The sequence below is a fragment of the Symphalangus syndactylus genome, chromosome 1 (genome assembly GCF_028878055.3).
Source record: "Symphalangus syndactylus isolate Jambi chromosome 1, NHGRI_mSymSyn1-v2.1_pri, whole genome shotgun sequence".
In the NCBI taxonomy this organism is placed as follows: Eukaryota; Metazoa; Chordata; class Mammalia; order Primates; family Hylobatidae; genus Symphalangus; species Symphalangus syndactylus.
The window spans coordinates 150,670,465-150,694,309 of NC_072423.2; the positions used below are offsets into that span (position 1 = coordinate 150,670,465).

The window sequence follows — 23,845 nt, forward strand, 5'->3', positions numbered from 1 at the left end:
AGTCAGAGACTTTTTTTTTTTTTTTTTTAACAGAATCTTGCTGTGTCTCCCAGGCTAGAGTGCAGTGGTGCGATCTTGGCTCACTGCAACCTCTGCCTCCGGGGTTCAAGCAATTCTCCTGCCTCAGTCTCTCAAATAGCTGGGACTACAGGTGCCCACCACCATAACTGGCTAATTTTTGTAATTTCAGTAGAGACGGGGTTTCACCATATTGGCCAGGCTGGTCTTGAACTCCTGGCCTCGTGTGATCTGCCTGCCATGGCATCTCAAAAGTGCTGGGATGACAGGCGTAAGCCACCACGCCCGGCCCCTCATAGACTCTTCTAGATGGAAGCCCTGTCTCACTCTCCTCCCGTGTGCTGAGGGATCCTCTGGGCTCCCTCTGCTCAAAATCTATCACCATCTCCTCCTAGCTGCCCATGCAATGTTAACAAGTAGCAGAAGTAGTGGACATCTGTGCTGTTCTTGACTCTGTGGGAAGGCTTCCGGCTTTTCCCCAGTCAGCATGCTACTCACTTTCGGGCCAAGATAGACACACTTTATCATGTTAGGGAAATGCTCCTCTATTCCTATTTTTATGTGTCATTTAAAATTCAAGAACAATCATTGCCTATATTCTCTATCATTTTTCTAATTATTTTTACAAAAAGCAAACTTTATGTTTTGGGGTACCATTCTATGGGCTTTTACACATGCATAGATTCATGTTAACCTCACTTATAGACAAGATATTGAAATTTTTAGTACTCCCAAGAATCCCCTCTATCTGCTCCTTTGTACTCACCCCTCCCCCACCCCCAACTCCTGGCAGCCACTGACCCGTTATCCACACCCAGAGTTTTGCCTTCTCCAGAATGCCAAACAAATATAACCCTACACAGTATGTGACCTTTTCAGCCTGAGTTCTCTGACTTAGCATAATGCACTTGAGACTCCTCTGTTGTTGCATGCACCAATAGTTCCTTTTTATTCCTGGGTGGCATTTCATCATGTGGATAGATTACAGTTCACTTATCCATTCACGCATTGAGAGATATTTGGGTATTTCCAGTTTGAAGGATTGTGAACAATCCCACAATAACTATTCCTGTGTGTCTGCTACAATGGCTAAAATAAAAACTTCTGATAGTACCAAGTGTTGGCAAAGATGTAAAGATGTAAAGCGATAGTAACTCTTATTCACGGTTTTGTTTTTTTTGTTTGTTTTTTTGAGACAGAGTCTTGCTCTGTTCCCCAGGCTGGAGTGCAGTGGCGCGATCTCGGCTCACTGCAGGTTCCGCCTCCCGGGTTCACGCCATTCTCCTGCCTCAGCCTCTCCGAGTAGCTGGGACTACAGGCGCCCACCACCATGCCTGGCTAATTTTTTTGTATTTTTAGTAGAGACGGGGTTTCACCATGTTAGCCAGGATGGTCTCGATCTCCTGACCTTGTGATCCGCCTGCCTCAGCCTCCCAAAGTGCTGGGATTACAGGCTTGAGCTACTGCACCTGGCCTTTTTTTTTTTTTTTTTTGAGACAGGGTCTTGCTCTGTCTCCCAGGCTGGAGTGCAGTGCTGTGATCTTGACTCACTGCAACCTCTGCCTCCTGGGTTCAAGTGATTCTCCTGCCTCCTGCCTCAGCATCCCAAGTAGCTGGGACTACAGGCCCATGCCACCATGCCCAGCTAATTTTTGTATTTTTAGTAGAGACAGGGTTTCACTATGTTGGTCAGCCTGGTCTCAAACTCCTGACCTCAGCTGATCTGACTGCCTCAGCCTCCGAAAGTGCTGGGATTACAGGCGTGAGACACTGCACTCAGCCTGAGCTCTTATCCATTGTTGATGGGAATGCAAAATGGTGCAGCCATGTGGAAAGCAATTGGGCAGTTTTGTAAAAGGTTGAGCGTGCACTGACCACATGACCTAGCAGTCCCTATCTAGGTATTTATCCCCCCAAAATTAAAAATTACATTCACACAAAAATCTCTCTTTTAAACTCTGCTTTTATTTAATTTTCATTGCTTCTCTAATTTACATACTCTTTATCCCTTACTATGCTGCCCAAAGAATTTTCTGTATTTTATTCTTCCATTTCTAGCCTGACTTCTGCCAGCTCATGCCCCATCTCCTCCTGTTTTCTCACTTTCTGCTCATGTTTTCTTATAACCTCTTCCTTAAGTTTCTAATTTATAATCTTCTTTCACATAGGTGATTGCTTTATAAGGTTTTATTTTTTATGATTGATGGCAAAATATCTACTCAGATTTTTTTACTTGTTCTGGGTAATATTTTCCTATTTAGAGTTTCATCTAGTAAATGTTGCTGTTTTTTCCCATCCCTGTTCCTTTAAAAAAAGAATACATATTAAGCCTGTGCCAAATCTCTATTTGCTTCTCATTTTCCTGGGCTATTTCCAGGAGTCCTTCAGGGCATGGATATTTGCCGGAGACTGGTGGCCACAGTGACCGTGTCCTTTACTCTGCATGTCTTTTTTGCCCCCCAACCCCCTACAGGCCTTCTTTGGATCCCTGTAAATTGGGTTGGCAATAATGCAGCTGGACCCTGTAAGAAATTTTTCTTTGTAGCAAGCACAACATTAAGCTTTCTCAGCAGCAGGTGCTGGAAGGATACTGCAGGTGGAAGGGGCCTTTCTTCCTGGTCCTCTCCAGCATGCTTCTGTTTGCTGCTGCTTGCTCCTATGGCGTGGTTGCCACCAGGATATGGGGAACACCTGGTGGTGCTCGGCTCCACCATGCCTCTCTCAGTGAGCTCAAGCCCTGTCTTCTGTTCAGTGACCTGTTCTACAAATCAGCCAAGGATGGCCCTTAGCTTGTTAATTTCTTCGTGGCAGGCTTCTCCTCATTAGCTCAAAAGCCTGCTGGTCCCAAACTCAATGTTTTACGCATCCAGCTGTTTTTGAACATAGTCTAAATAGGTATTTAGCCATTTAAAGCTTGTCTGCTTTGCATAACCTGTGAAACTGCACTCAACATCTGCTAGCCACAGGTAATATGAAGCCTGTGGCTACAAAAGACCCCAAGCCATTGCTGTCCTTGAGAGCTCTCTGACCCAGAGACTCCCCACTGTGCCAGTGAACCGCATCACCTAGGCGAGTAACCCCCTGTCAGAGTCCTCTTTCCTCAGAAGTCCCCTTGTCCTCTCCCTCTTCTGGATGGTGTCTCCTTAACCTCCAGATAGTCTCATGCTGTAAAGGGCTGCCCCTGCATGCAACCTCCCAAAGCATTTCCCAAATGAAACTTGTGTGTGCTGTCACCACCTAGTGATCATATCTTTTTCTTGGATCAGCCTCGAAATCCCCCGAGCCCCCTCTACACCTTTTCACTGCAGCTGTCCCAAGACAGACACACACACCCAGGTCTTGCACCCCCCCAGCCAGTGGGCTGGCTCTTGACAAGCTCCCTGCAGGCACCTGTGTGCTGCACCAGTCCACCTGCTCTCCAGAGGGGTGTTCCTTGTTGCCAGTCCTGGCCACCGTTTCCTGGCCCCCTGCACTCCCGAGGGGTGCATTCCGCTTCTCTAGCAAAGGGTATCAGCTCTGGCCCGGGGCAACCCGGCAAATGTCTCTGTCTTCCGCTGGGCTGCAGACACCTTCTTCAATGTGTTGTGAGTCCCACTCCTGGGGAGGGGGAGAGGCTCCCCTGCCAAGTTCGGCTCCTCCCCAGATACTCTCCTCCTGCCCTGCCATATCTTAGAGTGCTCCTCATGCTTTGTAGTCGCTCCCCGGTTACAGTTTGTGATTCTTCCTGTTAAACTTTCCTTGTTCAAATCACTGCACAGTTTCCATCTCCGGAGTGGACCCTGTGTATCTGGTGCATCTCCATGGCCACTCTAACCCTATGCACCTCTGAAAGAGCCCTGCTCAGACCTCCCCAGGTCTCTCCGCTGTCTGTGGTTATGAAGAATGGACACAGAAAAAGGTGCAGGTTGCTGGTGTTTTCTGAGCTCTCCCTCTCTTTGGCCTGTTTGTGCTACCTTGCTCAGCTTTCAGCACTGGTCTTACTTGGGAAGACTCCGGGAATAACAGATAAGGATCTCTCCATGCTTCTTACATACAAATGGCTCTTTCCTTTCTCTTTCAGAAAACATTCAATGTGGCCACAGGCCTGCTTTTCCAAACTCGTCATGGTTACCATTTCATGAACAGCTTCAAGTCCAGAATGGTGAGTTCCCTTGGCAAGTGAGTATCCAGATGTCTCGGAAACACCTCTGTGGAGGCTCAATCATACATTGGTGGTGGGTTCTGACAGCCGCACATTGCTTCCCAAAAACCCTGCAAGTGTCTTCATCTACATCCCGTCTTGTCAATGTATTGTCTGGGCTGGGCCGCTCAGTAGGCCAGTGCACAGGCCTATGAAGCCCTAGGTTCTATGTGCAAAATGTTACATTGGCTTTGTACCCCAGGGTCTCTGCTGTACACCCACTCTCTCCCTTTTATTTAGCCAACCATATCCAAATGGGGGCTGCTAGTCAGAGCTGTGCACCCAGTACATCCAATACACTCTCTCCTGCCTGTTATCTGTATGAAGACAACACCCTGGAGTCACTGATTGAACACCTTCCCGTTGAGCACCTACTGTGTACTGTTCCAAGTGCTGCGGACATAGGAGTTGACAAGACTGCCAAGGTCCCTGTCATCAAGGAGCTTACAGTCTCATTTCTCAGAGGGATTCGTTCCTCCTCTTGTGGTCAGGAGACTTTCCCTGGACTGTCAACCCCCTGGTTCAGAGATTTGTCAGAGCTTGGGCTCCTGATTCCTACCTATCTGATCCTAGCCATGCTCCAGACCACTGTAGCTCACCCACTGCACTGGACTTCTCCTTAGTTGTCAACTTACTGTTTACAAATGTGTCTATGAATGTGAACTGCACTATCACCCTTGTTAGCACTGGTGTTTTTATATTCATTCTTTAGATTAGACATGGCTGTGGTAAATGTCACTGTGGTCATGGCAACAAGAACATTCAGCAACATTCACTCGGAGAGAAAGCAAGTGCAGAAGGTCATTATTCACAAAGATTACAAACCGCCCCAGCTCGACAGTGACCTCTCTCTGCTTCTACTTGCCACACCAGTGCAATTCAGCAATTTGAAAATGCCTGTCTGCCTGCAGGAGGAGGAGAGGACCTGGGATCGGTGTTGGATGGCAGAGTGGGTAACGACCAATGGGTATGGTACGTGCCCCATTTTCAGAACCCATAGAAAGCCCCAATGTAGGGTACCTTGGGCTAGAGAGCATGATGCTTTGGGTGCGGGAATGCTTGGGTCTGAATTGCGACTTTATCTTTCTTGAGCTCCTTCACCTTCCTCACCTTCAGAATGCCAGGAACGCCTCCTCAAAAAAGGTACGGGGATTAAATTAAATGAGGTCCCCAGTAAAAGCCTAGAACATAGAAGAATCTCAAAATATGAGACCCATGATAATTTTTTGGAGCCAAAAGCATGATAAGCCAGTTTGGATCGTCCCACCTGTGGCTCTTTCACGATGGCCATCTCCCCATCTATTGGCCACCCTATGTAAAATACCACCCCGAGATAGCTCTGAGCCAGTGATTCTCCAACCAAGCTCCATTACAGATGTCTCCACCCCTTTCCCTGCAAGGCACCAGGCTGCCTGGCCAGGGAAGATCTCTGGGAGGGTAGGAGTGTGGTGGGGAGAAGGCCAAGAGTTCCCCTGGCATTGTGGTCAGTTCCTTCCTACAAAGTGGCATGAGCAGATGTGTCTTCTTCTTGGTTTCTCCATTTGGCTTGGTGAAGACACTGGACAACACCAATTCAGAGGTTGGGCTGCTCTGATCCTCTGCATGGGGCAAAGCCTGGCTTGAAGAGATAGTGGGGCCAGGGAGGACCTTCATTCCAAATTCCCCTGGCAGGGGCTGAGGCTGGGGCTTTTGTGGGCTGCTTCTGGAGAGAATGAGCTTCCCACAGGAAGCACATTTAGTGGAGGAACTTCTTGTTGGGGCTGTTGGAGAGGAGATTGAAGTCATCCCAGGCCTCCATGCCCTGTGAATTTGTGATCTGCTGGACGTTGGTGGCCTCCCAGGCTTCCATGCTGATCGCGTGTGGGCTGTTCACTGTTGGCGGCTGATGCAGTGCTCACTCTCACACCAGCTTTCTCCCTTTGTCAGACCAATATGATGACTTAAACATGCACCTGGAAAAGCTGAGAGTGGTGCAGATTAGCCAGAAAGAATGCGCCAAGAGGGTAAACCAGCTGTCCAGGAAGATGATTTGTGCTTGGAAGGAACCAGGCACCAATGGTATCTGCAAGGTACTCACCCCTGCCCAGCCCTCTCCTCCCTCCAGGTACCCCATCACTTTCTAGGTACCCAAATGGGGGGGCCTTAGCCTACACCACTAGGACCCTCCCATTTTCCCCTCCATGTTCTTGCTGGAGGTACCATTGATTGCAGACTGTTCTTCCTTTTCTCATTCCCAGGGAGACAGTGGCGCACCTCTGGTTTGTGCTATTTATGGAACCCAGAGACTCTTCCAAGTGGGTGTCTTCAGGTGGGGCATAAGATCTGGCTCCACGGGGAGACCTGGTATGTTTGTGTCTGTGGCTCAATCCCATGGATCCAGGAGGAGACAGAAAAGGAGCGGAAAGCCTATACTGTAATCTCAGGATCCACGAGAAGCTCGCTGGTATGTGCTCCTCAGTACCCCTTCTTGCTAGGATTGGGGTCTCAAATGCTGCTAGCCACCATGTTTACCGGTGATAAACTTAATTGCTAAGCTTTGGACCCACCCCTTTTCCTTCTCTCTCCTCTCTTCCTTTCCGTTCTCACACAAGCATCTGTGGAGCATCTGCTGTGGGGTAGCAAGCACATCTTTTCACTGAGTGGAAACAAAATAGCTTGTGTGGCCAGACTGAAATACAAACGATAAGAATTTGTTTTTAGAAAACTAAAAGACCATGTTTATTTAAAGATCAGTGCCATGAAGGACAGCCAGGGACTAGTGGTAGTTTTCTGGGGGGTCCTTTCTTGGTTATGTCTACCTGGCATAGCTACAAAGGAGATAATCATATGTGGCCCCAGAAAAGAGAAAGATTCATCTGCTCATTCATTCAGATATTTTGTGAAACAGGCACTGGAAAGATACAGGAATGTAGATGGTATGGGTAGTTCATGACGTCTAACGTATATGTCACAGCCAAATGTGTGCCTCTTCTCATAGGGTCCCTCGCAATTAGTAATTAGTTTCATTATATAAATGCAGTTGTCCCTTGGTATCTGTGGGAAATTGGTTCCAGGACCCTTCTTGGATATGAAAATCCATGGATGCTCAAGTTCCTCATATAAAACAGTATTTGTATATACCCTATGCAATCTTTCCATATACTTTAAATCTTCTCTAGATTACTTATAGTGCCTAATACAATGTCAATGCTATGTAAATTGTTGTTATACTGTATTGTTTTAAGGATAATAAATAATTTTAAAAAAGTTCCTGCATGTTCAGTACAGATACAACCATCCATATTTATTCCAAATACTTTCGATCTGAGGTTGGTTGAATCCACACATGCAGAACTCATGGATATGGAGGGCCACCTGAACTTGTATACATACATGTATACATATACTTATGTATATACATGCGTCTGTATACATACCTATGTATGTATGCATGTGTCTGTATACATACATAATTTTATATATATATAAGTATATAAAAATACATATTGTTTTATTTCTAAATACATATCATTTATTTATGGATAGTTTCCTTTTATTACAAATATGTAAAGAGAGAGGGATTTATTTTAAAGAACTGGCCCATGTGATTGTGGGGGCTGGCAAGTCTCAAATCTGTGGGGAAGGCAGGTAAACTGGAGACCCAAGGAAGAGTTGATGTTGCGTTTTCAAGTCCGAAGGCCATCTAGGGGAAAAATTTCTTCTTTGGGGGACTTAAATCCTTTCTCCTAAGACCTTCATCTGATTGGATGAGGCCAACTCACAAATGGAGGGCAATCTGCTTTCCTCAAGGTCTATTGATTCAAGTGTTAATCATGTCTAAAAACAGCCTTGAGAGCAACATCTACGCTGCTGTTCAAACAACTGGGCACCAGAGCCTGGCCAAGTTGGACAGATTAAATTAACCATCAACAGTGTCATAGTCCCATCTTTTGGACTACAGGGAACAAAATGAAATACAGGACTTCCCTCTTTGAAGTTTAATGGCTTACCAACCAAAAAAAGTCCAGGACCAGACGGATTCACAGCTGAATTCTACCAGAGGTACAAAGAGGAGCTGGTACCATTCCTTCTGAAACTATTCCAATCAATAGAAAAACAAACAGGGAATCCTCCCTAACTCATTTTATGAGGCCAGCATCATCCTGATACCAAAGCCTGGCAGAGACACAACAAAAAAAGAGAATTTTAGACCAATATCCCTGATGAACATCGATCGATGCAAAAATCCTCAATAAAATACTGGCAAACCGAATCCAGCAGCACATCAAAAAGCTTATCCACCATGATCAAGTGGGCTTCATCCCTGGGATGCAAGGCTGGTTCAACATATGCAAATCAATAAAAATAATCCAGCATATAAACAGAACCAAAGACAAAAACCACATGATTATCTCCATAGATGCAGAAAAGGCCTTTGACAAAATTCAACAACTCTTCATGCTAAAAACTCTCAATAAATTAGGCATTTATGGGACATATCTCAAAATAATAAGATCTATCTATGACAAACCCACAGCCAATATCATACTGAATGGGCAAAAACTGGAAGCATTCCTTTTGAAAACTGGCACAAGACAGGGATGCCCTCTCTCACCACTCCTATTCAACACAGTGTTGGAAGTTCTGGCCAGGGCAATCAGGCAGGAGAAGGAAATAAAGGACATTCAATTAGGAACAGAGGAAGTCAAATTTTCCCTGTTTGCAGATGACATGATTGTATATCTAGAAAATCCCATTGTCTCAGCCCAAAATCTCCTCAAGCTGATAAGCAACTTCACCAAAGTCTCAGGATACAAAATCAATGTACAAAAATCACAAGCATTCTTACACACCAATAACAGACAAACAGAGAGCCAAATCATGAGTGAACTCCCATTCACAATTGCTTCAAAGAGAATAAAATACCTAGGAATCCAACTTACAAGGGATGTGAAGGACCTCTTCAAGGAGAACTGCAAACCACTGCTCAACGAAATAAAAGAGGATACAAACAAATGGAAGAACATTCCATGCTCATGGGGAGGAAGAATCAATATCGTGAAAATGGCCATACTGCCCAAGGTGATTTATAGATTCAATGCCATCCCCATCAAGCTACCAATGACTTTCTTCACAGAATTGGAGAAAACTACTTTAAAGTTCATATGGAACCAAAAAAGAGCCCGCATGGCCAAGTCAATCCTAAGCCAAAAGAACAAATCTGGAGGCATCACGCTACCTGACTTCAAACTATACTACAAGGCTACAGTAACCAAAACAGCAATGGTACTGGTACCAAAACAGAGCTATAGATCGATGGAACAGAACAGAGCCCTCAGAAATAATGCCACGTATCTACAACCATCTGATCTTTGACAAACCTGACAAAAGCAATGGGGAAAGGATTCCCTATTTAATAAATGGTGCTGGGAAAACTGGCTAGCCATATGTAGAAAGCTGAAACTGGATCCCTTCCTTACACCTTATACAAAAATTCATTCAAGATGGATTAAAGACTTACATGTTAAACCGAAAACCATAAAAACCCTAGAAGAAAACCTAGGCAATACCATTCAGGACATAGGCATGGGCAAGGACTCCATGTCTAAAACACCAAAAGCAATGGCAACAAAAGCCAAGATTGACAAATGAGATCTAATTAAACTAAAGAGCTTCTGCACAGCAAAAGAAACTACCATCAGAGTGAACAGGCAACCTACAGAATGGGAGAAAATTTTTGCAACCTACTCATCTGACAAAGGGCTAATATCCAGAATCTACAATGAACTCAAACAAATTTACAAGAAAAAAACAAACAATCCCATCAAAAAGTGGGCAAAGGATATGAACAGACACTTCTCAAAAGAAGACATTCATGCAGCCAAAATACACATGAAAAAACATTCATCATCACTGGCCATCAGAGAAATGCAAATCAGAACCACAATGAGATACCATCTCACACCAGTTAGAATGGCCATCATTAAAAAGTCAGGAAACAACAGGTGCTGGAGAGGATGTGGAGAAATAGGAACACTTTTACACTGTTGGTGGGACTGTAAACTAGTTCAACCATTGTGGAAGTCAGTGTGGCGATTCCTCAGGGATCTAGAACTAGAAATACCATTTGACCCAGCCATCCCATTACTGGGTATATACCCAAAGGACTATAAATCATGCTGCTATAAAGACACATGCACATGTATGTTTATTGTGGCACTATTCACAATAGCAAAGACTTGGAACCAATCCACATGTCCAACAATGATAGACTGGATTAAGAAAATGTGGCACATATACACCATGGAATACTATGCAGCCATAAAAAATGATGAGTTCATGTCCTTTGTAGGGACGTGGATGAAACTGGAAACCATCATTCTCAGCAAACTATCCCAAGGACAAAAAACCAAACACCACATGTTCTCACTCATAGGTGGGAACTGAACAATGAGAACACATGGACACAGGAAGGGGCACTTCACACTCTGGGGACTATTGTGGGGTGGGGGGAGGGATAGCATTAGGAGATATACCTAATGCTAAGTGATGAGTTAATGGGTGCAGCACACCAACATGGCACATGTATACATATGTAACAAACCTGCACGTTGTGCACATGTACCCTAAAACTTGAAGTATAATAAAATTTAAAAAAAAGATAATGGGGTACATATACACCATGGAATACGATGCAGCCATAAAAAATGATGAGTTCATGTCCTTTGTAGGGACATGGATGAAGTTGGAAACCATCATTCTCAGCAAACTATCGCAAGGACAAAAAACCAAACACTGCATGTTCTCACTCATAGGTGGGAACTGAACAATGAGAACACATGGACACAGGAAGGGGGACATCACATACTGGGGCCTGTGGTGGGGTGGGGTGAGGGGGGAGGGATAGCATTAGGAGATATACCTAACGTTAAATGAAGAGTTAATGGGTGCAGCACACCAACATGGCATATGTATACATATGTAACAAACCTGCACGTTGTGCACATGTACCCTAAAACTTAAAGTATAATAAAAAAAAGAACACAACAACACATACCCAACATTAGATGGCAAAAGAAAGTGAATTCCCCTATGCCACTAAAACGCCACTCTTCTTGATGCCCTTCAGTTCACGGAAGGAGACACTTGGTTCTTTTCTCTCATGACCCTGAGACAGGGTTCCCTGTTTAAGTCAAAATCACAAAGGTTAATTTTTTTTAGTTTTTTATCTCTACATTTAAAAAAATGAATACGCTTTTGACAGTTATAGGTTTATAAAAAAATTGAGCAGAAAGTATTATACAATGGATTCCCGTACGCCCAATCTCCTCCCAATTTCTCCTATTTTAATATCTTGCATTAGTGTGGCACATTACAATTAATGAGCCAATATTGATGCATTATGATTAACTAGAATCTAGAGTTTACATTAGGATTCACTGTTTGCATTGCACATGCTATGGGTTTTGATGAGTGTATAATGACATGTGGCCACCATTGTAGTAATCACACAGAGTGGCTTCCCTGCCAAAAAATCCTCAGTGTTTCACTTGTTCATCTATACTGTGGCAACCACTGATATTTTTACAGTCTCCTACAGATTCCCACGAATTAAGTTCAGCCAAACGTGAGTACAAAACATACAATTGCTAAATTCATAAACAGAAAACAAACCATCATGAAAAAGAACAGGAAAGAAGATTACACACCCAGAGTTCATATATTTAAATTATTAGATAGTAAATGTAAATAATTATGTATAAAATATTTTTTAAAAGGAAGAAACTTAAAATGAGACTGAAAACAAAATACCATCAAAAAATGGCCAGGCAGAATTGAAAAAGAATCCAGTGGAATTTATGGAAATAAAAATATAATCAGTAAACCAGTAGATGGATCTGAACATTACTCAGGATGCTAAAAAGCAATAAGGGAAAACATGAGAGAGAAGTTATGAAACGAGGCAGATGGAGTTAAAAGGACTAACATATGACTACCGAAGTTTCAGAAAAGAATAGAAATAATGGAGAAAAGGAAACATTCAATGAGTCCGTGACCAAGAATGTTCCATAGTTAATGAAAGACATTGATCTTCCAATTCTGGAAGCACAATACAGTCCAAGCAGAATTTATATATCTCCAAACAAACACATTTTAGTGAAATGGCAGAACAATAAAGGCAGAGAAGATCTCAAAATCAGCATATGCAAGGAAAAAATGGATTACTTACAGAGGAGTATCAAATCAACAGACTTCTCAACGACAGCAAGGGAAGCTAAAAGATGTTGGAATAATACCACCAATGTGCTGAGAAAAAAATAACTGCCATATTTAAATTGTTGACACTAAAAACTATCATTCATGTAAAACAGATTTTAAAAAATGGTTTTCCACAAAAAAAATTTTAATACAGACATGCCACAGAATGCCATTTTGGTCAAAGATGAACTACACATATGATGGTGGTCAGAGCAACACACTACACCATATGGCCTAGGTGTGTAGTAGGCAATGCCATCTAGATTTGGACACACTGATGTGTGCCTAGCAATGAAATTACCTAATGATACATTTCTCAGAACATATCCTGACATGACTGTATTTTCAAACACTTAAAATTTTAAAATTTTGAAGGTGGCATATACAGGAATATTCATAGCACCATAGTTTATAATAACAAAAAATTAGAAACACATAATTGCTAAATTCATAAATAGAAAACAAACCAATCTAAATGCTCATTATCAGAGACCTGAATAAATTTTGGTACAGTCAAACAACAGAATGTTATTAGGGGATGATTACATACATCAGCTGGAGTTAAATAGATCAACATAGCTTAATCTCACAAGGCAGCGCAAAGGCAAGTTACAGAAAAATGTATTCCGTGTGATATTTCTATAAATTTTAAAAACATGTAAGGATATATTCAGATGTAGAAAAAATAAGCAACTGCAAAGGGAAAAGAAATGCAAAGTTCAGGATATTGGTTATGGCTCGAAGAAATGGAGAGATCCTCAGAGGGCTTCAACTCTGCAGTGTTTTGTTTTATGGTATTATCGTTTTGTATAAATACAAAAATATTTTGTATATTTAATATTTTACTGTAATTTTAGAAAGAAATGGAAAGGAGTGAAACAGAGGGAGAAAATTTGAAGTATTTATAAGCTCTTCTCATTTTGCAAAACAAAATGCATATTTAATGCACAACTAGTACTTGCAAGAGACGGTTGAAAGGGGAACAAGGATGAAAGAATAGAGCAGCTCTAGGTTAGTAAACAGAAACCCTTACCTTACGAGCAGGCTTGGTTGCAGGTCTGCTCCTGCAGCTTGCCAGGGATTTTAGAAGGTCACGTCATTGTGGCTGCGACCTAAGGCCAGGAGGCTAGTGCGCCAGCCAGTGGTTGGGAGGTAGTGGGAAACATGGCTACCCTCTCTCCCTCAGGCTTTCTCACAGCCTGTAGCTGATGACCAGGAGGAAATATCACACTGAAGAGTTAGATCACTGTAAAAATCCAATCCAACTCTACCAGAGCTCAGCTTTAGCTGGTGCTGCTGCTGCCTGCATTATACATTGCAGATACTAGTAAGTGCATCTCATGGGACCCAAAATGACATCCAGAATACTAGAGTAAGGCAGCTGCAACATGACACAGAAAAATGGATTTAGGGGAACTGGATTTTGAGTGCCTATTGAGACACGATCTAGCAAGCCTACCACTTTGGCTGCTCAGCATATGCACATAACCTTCTTTATTAAAATTTCTAGAAAACAAGAACAGTAACAACAGCATGCTCCTAACACAATACGACTATTCTCTACGCAAACAGAACACTCAGTTCCTCTCTGAAAAGTCTCATAAAATCATCATATCCATCTTTGAGTGAGACTGTTTAATCACAATCTCAGCTTCACATCCCTGTCAGTTTGGGTCCTCCAAGAGCCGATGCCAAGACAGACTGAATTATATGTGAAAGAGATTTATTGGTAGAAACGCCTGGCAAGGATAAAGGATCTTGGGAACAGGAGGAGGCAGAACATCTTCAGACCCCATTGCAGGTCTGAGAAAGTCTGGACCAGGCTGATAAGAATTCCTGAGCAAAGGCTGCCAGGTTGAGCAGTAATGGCCCAAGAAAAGTTGGCCCCTGTCACTCTCAGCCAGTGGCTGGGTATACTCTGTAGAAGTGCAGTGTTGGTCTGACAGCCATGATGGATCTGGAGGAGCAGTAGCTGAAGGCTGTCATCAACTGTGCTTCCCACAGCAGGTTCTTTTGAAGTAGATTGGGGTGGTACACCACCATGGCCACCATAATCTTATATCCTAAAGATCAGTAATAAATGTAACCAATGTGAACATTTGGGGAAAAGAAGGAATAAAGGGAAATTGGTATATACAAATACATAAAACATGAAAATCCAGGCTGCTGCAATTGTTCTCAAGTGTGCAACTGATCCTGAGGCCAGAGTTGGCCTTCTTCCAATTTGAACCTCAGCTGAATGTGGTTCTTTATCTGTTGGGGTGACCATTCATTCATTTCTGAGCTCTTGATGGTTTTTCCTGTATGGGGTTGCTATAGTTTTCCACTGATTTCTCCCTTTGGACAATGAAATAGAGCATCTTCAAAGGATGTAATGGATTTCAGACATATTCCTCCTTGTCCCCATGTGTGGAGCGAATCTCTGTTCTTTGACATTTGGGGTCAGTCTTCTCAGCGCCGACACTAACCTCCTCCTTTGCCTGTTGGCTTAGTGGTATAATCAACTCCAAATGTCCAGGTGGCAGTCTCAACTCTCCATGCAATCAAACATCGTATTCCCTGGTAGAGGCATTCTTCCCTTGAGAACTAAGGTCTCTAAACCTCCAGAGCTCAAAGTTGCAGTGGTAAGAAGCAAAACTTTATTGGGTGTTGATTATTACGTGCAATAGTAAATGAAGCCAGTCCCATTCTTATCCCTTGGTTCCCAAACCCAAGTTTTCTGGCCATACAAGAATCAGCTCCTATTGAATGTGCTTCATAATAGACATGGTACTTTGTAAAAGAGCACTCCAGCCTCACGTCGTGGAATCTCAACAGGCTCAGTTGCATAAGCTTCATGGGGCCATTCCACTGTTCTATCAGGCATGCTGCTTCTGGGTGTTGGGACCTATGGGAAGATCCGTGAATCCCATGGGCACCAAGTGCATTGCTTCAGTTCTGTTGCATTTTAATCTGTTGCGTTTTAATCAGTTTGTAAGAAGTAATGCCAAATGCAAAACCATCGTGATGAATAACGAGGCATTTAGTAAGTTTTGTGTGATGAGGCAGCAAAGGCCTTGTGGGCTTGGGAGACACATCCATAGACAGGAATAAATAAATGTCTACTACTGTGATGAAAAATTGCGGACTACTCCATGAGGGAAGGGGTCAATTGTAATCAATTTTCCACCAGATGGGTACGTGCTACATCACCCCCAGCCTACAGACGATGGCCACAGCAGGGCCTTCCAAGGATGCTGGTGCTCACCTTGAAAACGTATTTTTCAATGCCTGATACAATAAAGCATCCTCAGGAATCTCATAAACTAGAGTTAGAGGATGGGGGAGCAGGTCACAATTAATAAATCCATTCTGGCATTCTTTTCTAAGACTTTGGATTCCTTCTTTTATATTTCTGGAAAGCAATTATGTTTAACGTAGGCCATTTTTTTGGTCCAAGGTTTTAGTCCTTCAACCAAATAGAGCCACTTCCAGCTGCTCTAGGTAAACCACTGAATTCAGAATTTCTTTTAAGTGCACCTAGACTGATAAATTTGGCCCAGTCAAATCAAATTCTAAGTCCCTTACAATCCATTCTTGCACATAATCCTCAGGTCTCTATAAATATACATTAGAAGAATGTTGCAGTTCTTTTATTATGTTTTCTGTCTTCTCCTGGGTCAGATTTGAACTGATTTCTACGAATTCTACTGGGATGACTCTAATGACAAGTTTCCCAATTTAATACTCCTGGTCACAGTCCTTCCCAATAAATTACCTTTCATGGAAGCACCTAAAGAGGCTGTGAATTCAAGTTAGGTTGTAATTCTGCCACCTTGCAGGAACAACCCCAGGTTCAATTTATGCTACAATAAAAGATTCTTTCAGGGGCAGTTGTAGAAGCTTCTTTGATGCTTCTCCAATGCTTTTGAGTTACGCCTGTGAGTTGAAATTTTAAAGCCCTGAAATTGTTGGGGTATTTTGTTCTGCATTTTTTCTGTAAATTTTCCATTGCATTCAGTAACTTTAACCCTTGTACTTATCTCTTCCACCAGAGTATTCTATCAAAAAGGTGCTTGGTGTCTTTTAATAGGCAATTGATTCCATGAATGGCAGGTCATAACTTAAGACATTGCATGCCATGGACTACCAGAAACCCATTTTCCACTAGCCAGGAGGTCATTATTGGCTTCAAGCTAATCCATGCCTAACAACACATCTTAGATTTCCCTCCATCTTTGCAGCTGTATTTCCTGGAACCACTTTCAGTACCAAATACTGTATCAGTCAGGATTCTTTCAGGAAAATAGAAAACACTCATGTATCTCAAACAGAAAGGTATTTAATACATGAAAATGGGTACTTCTAGAATGATCAAAAGTGCTTGAGTGTCAAGGTCAGGAAAAACAGTTGCTTCAAGAGCTCAGTAAACTACAGGAATCATTGGAACCCCCTGCAAATGATATAATTATCTTCAGTATCAGGATGATTTGCAGAAGACCCAAAGTTAAAGGCAAAACCTCATGACTGCCATCTGCTGAAATCTGCATGCCTGCACACAGCTGCCATGGGAAAATGATTGCTCCCTTTCCTTTGCCTCCTAAAACTTGGCTGAAAATCTAAATTAGAAGCCTGCTGGGATCCTGAGAAACATAGATCTTAGGCTTTCAGCCTCTACAATACATGGGAGATTTAGAAAGGCAGTGATGCAACCTACTCATCTGACAAAGGGCTAACATCCAGAATCTACAATGAACTCAAACAAATTTACAAGAAAAAAACAACCCCATCAAAAAGTGGGCAAAGGATATGAACAGACACTTCTCAGAAGAAGACATTTATGCAGCCAAAAAACACATGAAAAAATGCTCATCATCACTGGCCATCAGAGAAATGGAAATCAAAACCACAATGAGATACCATCTCACACCAGTCAGAACGGTGATCATTAAAAAGTCAGGAAACAACAGGTGCTGGAGAGGATGTGGAGAAATAGGAACACTTTTACACTGTTGGTGGGACTGTAAACTAGTTCAACCATTGTGGAAGTCAGTGTGGCGATTCCTCAGGGATCTAGAACTAGAAATACCATTTGATCCAGCCATCCCATTACTGGGTATATACCCAGAGGATTATAAATCATGCTGCTACAAAGACACATGCACACGTATGTTTATAGCGGCACTATTCACAATAGCAAAGAGTTGGAACCAACCTAAATGTCCAACAATGATAGACTGGATTAAGAAAATGTGGCACATATACACCATGGGATACTATGCAGCTACAAAAAATGATGAGTTCATGTCCTTTGTAGGGACATGGATGAAGCTGGAAACCATCATTCTCAGCAAAGTATCACAAGGACAAAAAACCAAACACCGCATGTTCTCACTCATAGGTGGGAATTGAACAATGAGAACACATGGACACAGGAAGGCAGAAAGGGGAACATCACACACTGGGGACTGTTGTGGGGTCGGGGGAGGGGGGAGGGACAGCATTAGGAGATATATCTAATGCTAAATGACGAGTTAATGGGTGCAGCACACCAACATGTCACATGCATACATATGTAACAAACCTGCACATTGTGCACATGTACCCTAAAACTTAAAGTATAATAATAATGAAATTAAAAAAATAAAGTTATAGAAAAATGAAAAAAAAAAAGGAAAGGCAGCGATGGTGCTAAAAATCAGTATATAATATCCGGCATATTGACCTGCTAAATGTGGAAAACAAGAAGAGTAATTTCCTCATGTGGTTGCTATGAGGATTAAGCAAGATAACAGTTGTAAATCTTGGGCATAGTATATTGTACATGGTAAGGCTTAATAATGGGTAGTGTGGTGTCTTCATCAGCCCTAAAATCAGAATAGCTCATAGCTGTCAACTCTGTCCTCTGTGAGAATGTGCTAGATGATGCTGAGCCATTATTTTCCATTTGTCTCCCATTTCCCCAACACAGATCCATATGCTGTACTTCCCTGGGCCCTGGGAGGCTGGCTCCTAGGAACTGAGTTACCTAGGATTCTAAACGCCACTTGGCTTGACCTCAGCAAGTACCAACAGAAAGTACCAGGGCAGGAGGGAAGAGGGTTGGGGTATTTCTTCCCTCTCACTTTCCTGTTTGGGCCATTGTTCTGCCGCTGGCTGGGTCCCTTCTACACTCATTCCCCACAGGGTAGTCTCTCCTTCATGCTTGTGGTCCTCACTGGATTCCAATGACAGTAGCTTCCCCTATGGCTTACTGCTACTGTTCACCTCTGGACATCTTGTTCTCCTTCGCTAAATCCCTTTACAATGCCCACAACTTTCAGTCCCTTCATTAAAATGCCTTCATTTGCACTTTCGGAGTAGAATCCTGTTTCCTTCTGGAGTGCTTCCTAATTGATATACTTACGGCCATCTTCCTTAATGCCCCAGACCTGCTGGTTGCAGAGCCATCGACCTCCTCGTTTCCACTGCAGAGGGCTGGAGGGAGATTCGGAAAATCAGGGCAGGGCCCAGGAGAAGGTGAGGGGTGATGGTGAGTGGAGAAGCAGAGTGATGCTTAACTCTCAGTTGGCATCGCATGCCCCTCTTGGCTGGCATGGGGATTTCATCTCCAAGAGGCCGGTGGACTGTGGCACACAGACAATGCCCTCCTGGACACAAGTCTGGGGCCCCCACCTGGCACCCCTTTCCAAAGTGGAATCGCTACATCTGGAGTTGCACCTCTGTTGCATTGCCTGCAAAGATCCAACTGTCCCCGTACAGGGAAGAATTAGGGCACAGCTGAAACCCAAAAGCGAAAAGAAATGGGCTGAAATCCACGGGGAACAATGTCTATTTCTTAAGTCTGTCTTCTGCCCCAAATAGCTCCCCTCTCCTCCCGCAGCTTGTGTTGACGCGTGGCTTTCCCTTGCAGCAGATGCCACCGGAACGTAAACTAGGACGCAGAGGGCGGTGATGAGCCACAGGCCCTCAGGCCATGTCCTGTCCTGCCATGACTCCCCCGGCGCCCTTACCTGGAGTTCAGAGCACAGACCCTGAGTGACCCCCTGCTCGCCAAGGCGTCCCAGCAGGGCCCCTGCTCCCCAGAGCCATAGCAAATTAGGGGGACCCTCTGTTCAGCCTGGGAGGGGGCCAGGGTCACATTTGTGAACTGGTGGGCAGAGGGGGTAGTGCCGGGTGGAGCTGCAGACCTCTCTCCTACCCCTGCCCCATCCCTACCCTGTCCACCCCTTTCATTCCCTCCCACTGCGCCCCTGATGAGCCCTCTCAGGGAAGCCCATTCTCCCCCTGGACCTTCAGGGAGCCAGGTTTACCTGCTCTTTCCCCGGGAGAGCTTTCAGGTCGGTCTCAAACAGGTCTTTCTCTCCCTGCACAGGTTCTTCCAGAGCATGGCTTCAGCTCGGCTACTTCTGACACCTGCCAGGAGGAACAGACTTTTTCCCACAAAGCAGTTACCACCAGAAGTACCTGAGCAAGATCACTCTCAGCTCCTGCAGCCTCAGGGCACCCGAGTGTCCTGTCCACTGGGCATCTGTTATGGACAAAGATTTGTGTGGCCTTTCACTTTGTATGCTGAAGCTCTAACCCTGGCTGCAACGGGACAGGGGGCCACCAAGGAAGTCATTAAGGTTAACTGAGGTAAAGGGTGGTGGTGCCCTGGTCGATAGGATGGTGGCCTTATGAGGACACTTATAAGATGGACGACCACTTGTCCCCCTGACCCCTCTGGCATAGGAACTGAGGAAGAGTCACAAGAGGACACAGCAGATGCTGGTCACCTGCAGGCTAGGAAGCAAGCCCTCCCCAGGAACCTGGGTCTTGGGGACGTCCAGCCTCCGCTGTGGGAAAGAAATGTGTGTTGATCAATCCATCCAGTCTGTGGTGTTTCGTAGTGGCCAGAGCAGACAAAGACAGTATGAAAACATAACTTCTCCCCACACGTTGAAGTTACAACAGCAATGCTTTCAACAAACTGGGCAATGCTTTTGTGGTTCCCACTGGGCGAGTGTTGAAGCTTACAAAACACAAAGGCATTTTTGAACGTCTAGTCTTTGAGGTATAATTTCTATTCAGCAAATTCACTTCAAGATGGATGGTTCTGTGAATTCTGATGAATGTAAATGGCTGTGACCAGACACAGAACTTTGGCCGGATGTGGTGCCTCATGCCTGTAATCCCAGCACTGTGGGGGGCTGAGGTGGGCGGATCACCTGAGGTCAGGAGTTCGAGACCAGCCTGACCAACATGGTGAAAACCCATCTCTACTAAAAATACAGAAATTAGCTGGGCGGGGAGGCATGTGCCTCTAATGTCAGGTATTCAAGAGGCTGAGGCTGAAGAACTGCTTGAACCAGGGAGGTGGAGGTTGCAGTGAGCCAAGATCACACCATTGCTCTCTAGCCTGGGCAACAAGAGTGAAATTCTGTTTCACAAAAAAAAACAAAACAAAAAAACAAGATAGAGAACATTTTCATCACCCCAAAACATTACCCTGTGCTTCTTAGCAATCCATCCTCTTCCTGGAACCCCAAACCCGGGCAACAACTCATGCATTCTCTGTGCTTGGACTTTTGCCTTTCCCAGAATGCCATGGAATCATACGGTGTGCAGCAGCTCGTGTCTGGCTTCTCCAGCTCGGCGCAATGCTCCTGATATCCGAGTTGCTGTGCGTGTCAGTAGGCTGTTCCTCTTTGCTGCTGTGTAGCATCGCTGTTGTTTGAATGCACCACAGTTTGTTCATCACTTCCTCTGATGATGGACATTTAGGTTGTTACCAGTTTTTAGCAATTAAGAAGAAAGCCACCATAAACATTGGGTACTGGTTTTCATGTGGATGTATGTTTCTATGCAATCCTGTTTTGATTAAAACGTGAACTCATCTACTGCTGTACTAGGCAATTTTTGGATGACTTGGGGTCTAAATGAAGATAATGCAGGCGCTTGCTGTGTTCTCCCTTTCTGAAGTCTGGGACTGCCATGGAAGTCGTGTGGTTTCTTTGGGCAGGATGGCAGGTAATGCAGGAATTCTTTTATCTATGCCCTGTTCTCATAGGCATGTGCCCTCCAGTGCCCAAAAGTTTGCAAACACTTAGAGCAGCGATGAGATGTTTTGCTCTACTGACCCCAAATACATGCCGTTTCCAAAGAACAGAGGCAAGGAGGCTTTCTCTCCCATTTCAGGAACCCCGCTTGGCAGAGAAAAGAAAAGCTTAGTTTGCTGAATTCTAATGCTTTGCTTCCAGCTATGAGAAGTACAGTAATTGCTGGTTCTGATAAAACTCCATGTCCAATAAAATGAATGAACTGCCTAATGTTTTATCTGTCTTTCAGTTATTCCAATGGGATAGTTCCAAGAGGTTCTAAGATAAATTTTAAAGCCTCAAAACAGCTGGGGAAACAAAGTCCCATAGTCATTTTCCCTAAAATAGAATATGGATAGAATTTTGGAAAATGTTTGCAAACTTCCCTTACGTATAGAATTTTGGAAAATGTTTGCAACCAGAGCTCCTTGCCATTAATTAGTAATATTAGCCATTCTTCATACACCTGTCACATCCACGGTGATTTCTTATCAGAACGATTCACTGGCTGCATAGGAAGGAAGATGGTTTATTCGGATTTGAGCTTTATTCAGTAAATTGACCCCCCCCCATCTACCACTCAACCTGGTACATTATTCCAACTTGATAGCTTAACTTGAACCATGCAAATTTGTCAATATTCTCCTAGTTTTGAACCCCCAAAACAACAATTCTGATTTAACTCAGAAGTTCCCGCAGTTCCCGTACACCTCTGTACCTTTGCACATATTTTTTGCCCAGGTAGAATGCTGCTTGAGTTTCAGGGTTGCTGTAACAAAGTTCCACAAACTGTGTGGCTTAGAACAACAGAAATATTGTCAGGAGCTCTGGAGGCCAGAAGTCCAAAATCCCAGTGTTAGCAGGACCGGGCTCCCTCTGCAGGTGCTAAAAGGATCCGTTCCACTTCTCCCTCCTGGCTTCTGGTACATTCTTGGTTTGTGGCAGTGCAACTCCAGTTTTCACATGGGGCTCTCCCTGTCTGGGTGAGTGTGTCCAAATGGCCCCTTTCTATAAGATCGCCAGTCATATTGGATTGGGGGCCCGTCCTACTCTAGCATGGCCTCCTCTTAATCAATTACATCTGCAAGGACCTACTTCCAAATAAAGTCACATCCTGAGGCCTGGGGGTTAGAACATCAACATACAAATTTGGGGGACCATCACTTAAACCGTAACAAATGCATTCCTGCCCTCCCCCTAGGGCTTTCCTTTTGGGAATTGGCTTAGCCCAGACAATCCTTATGTCCTCTAGACAATTTTCCCCCTCGCCTCTTCTCCCACCCAGCACACACCCGTGCCCCTCACCTGGCTGCCAGTGATACTCTTACCCCATTGTATTAAGGTAGTCTCTCTGCCAATGTGTCTCTCCAGATGATTATAAGCTTCAAAGAGACAGAGAACATCTATTGTTCATCTTTGCATTGTCCTCCAAGCCCAGCAAGTAGAAAGTGCTCCAAAGAGCTCTGGATGACCTCAGGAACAAAGAAATGAAAGAAGTGCACCACAAAAAGCCACCCTGCAGCTGATCCAGGCATGGATCTGTACTTTGGACATGTCTTGTTCATAGAAACTGCTGGCCAAGGTGCCTTCCTTTGCAGGAAGACATTAGTAGGGATGAAATGGGAGAATTAAAATCATGGGCTTGGTATTGGCCACATCCTGTGCTCAGATACACACATTAGCTCGTTACTCCTCTCAACCATATAGTGCTGCACTATCATCGTCCACATTTTACAGGGGAGGCATCACAGGCACAAAGCTAAGGGACTCCGCTAAGGTCTCACAGCCAGTGCCCTCTCCGCTGTTTCACTTCAGCGGTTTGGAACAGCAGCCTGAGTCCTTCTCATTCCCCAAGGCTATTTCTAGAGCGCGCTTCCAGCTATTTTGTCCTGACACATTCATGAAGCTGAGACGCTGCCTCTTATAGGAGCACAGCTGGCCGGGGAGACCACCCACTCCGAGCCTCTCGGCCCCAGCTCCATCCTGACCTCCACACCCCACAGGGTTCAGGGTGATCCCGGCTTTGTCTGGACTGTGGCGGCTCCACCCATTCCCTATTGTGACCTGGGCAGTCAGGGTGGGCTGTGAGCTAGTGAGCGTGCAGAGTGACGCCCCGCCCGGCCCCCCTTCCACACCAGAAGCCTCTCTGTGGCTGATGGGAGGACCAGGGCTGATGAAAGGATGGAGGGATGAAGGGCAGCCCTCCTGCTGCGGGTCGCCCTGCTGCTGTCCTGGGCCCCCGGCTCCTGGCACGTGGGTCTCTGGGGGTCCTTGTGGATGTGCCTCTCCAGAGCCCTTCATCCTCGGTGGGCATGAGAATCCCCTAGGGAGCTTGCTCTCAAGGTCAGTT

The 23,845-nt window shown here is 44.4% G+C and overlaps 1 protein-coding gene and 1 long non-coding RNA gene across 4 annotated transcripts in view; one reads left to right on the forward strand and one right to left on the reverse strand.

The window, feature by feature from the left end:
• The window catches only part of LOC129487578 (uncharacterized), a 46,544-nt gene that overhangs the window by 12,539 nt on the left and 10,160 nt on the right, over positions 1 to 23,845 (reverse strand). Inside the window, exons 5-7 of one of the 2 annotated variants that reach the window (XR_010114672.1) lie at positions 22,824 to 22,967; positions 19,729 to 19,831; positions 11,235 to 12,484 (exon numbers count right to left, since the gene is read on the reverse strand). This is a non-coding gene — a long non-coding RNA (uncharacterized lncRNA). Of the gene's footprint in view, positions 1 to 11,234; positions 12,485 to 19,378; positions 19,429 to 19,728; positions 19,832 to 22,823; positions 22,968 to 23,845 lie in introns of those variants that run through there. The other variant, XR_010114673.1, reaches the window with a different exon arrangement.
• PRSS51 (serine protease 51) lies at positions 4,015 to 21,731 on the forward strand. 2 transcript variants are annotated; one of them, XM_055288533.2, is made up of 5 exons: positions 4,015 to 4,159; positions 4,911 to 5,170; positions 6,125 to 6,267; positions 6,436 to 6,641; positions 19,791 to 21,731. In XM_055288533.2, exons 2-4 carry the CDS (start codon positions 4,918 to 4,920, stop codon positions 6,613 to 6,615), a joined length of 576 nt encoding a protein of 191 aa, XP_055144508.2. In that variant the 5' UTR covers positions 4,015 to 4,159; positions 4,911 to 4,917; the 3' UTR covers positions 6,616 to 6,641; positions 19,791 to 21,731. The 2 variants fall into 2 exon arrangements, with proteins under 2 accessions (XP_055144508.2, XP_055144499.1); XM_055288524.2 differs by lacking the exons at positions 4,015 to 4,159; positions 4,911 to 5,170; positions 19,791 to 21,731 and adding an exon at positions 18,845 to 19,279 and having other exon boundaries at positions 6,189 to 6,267.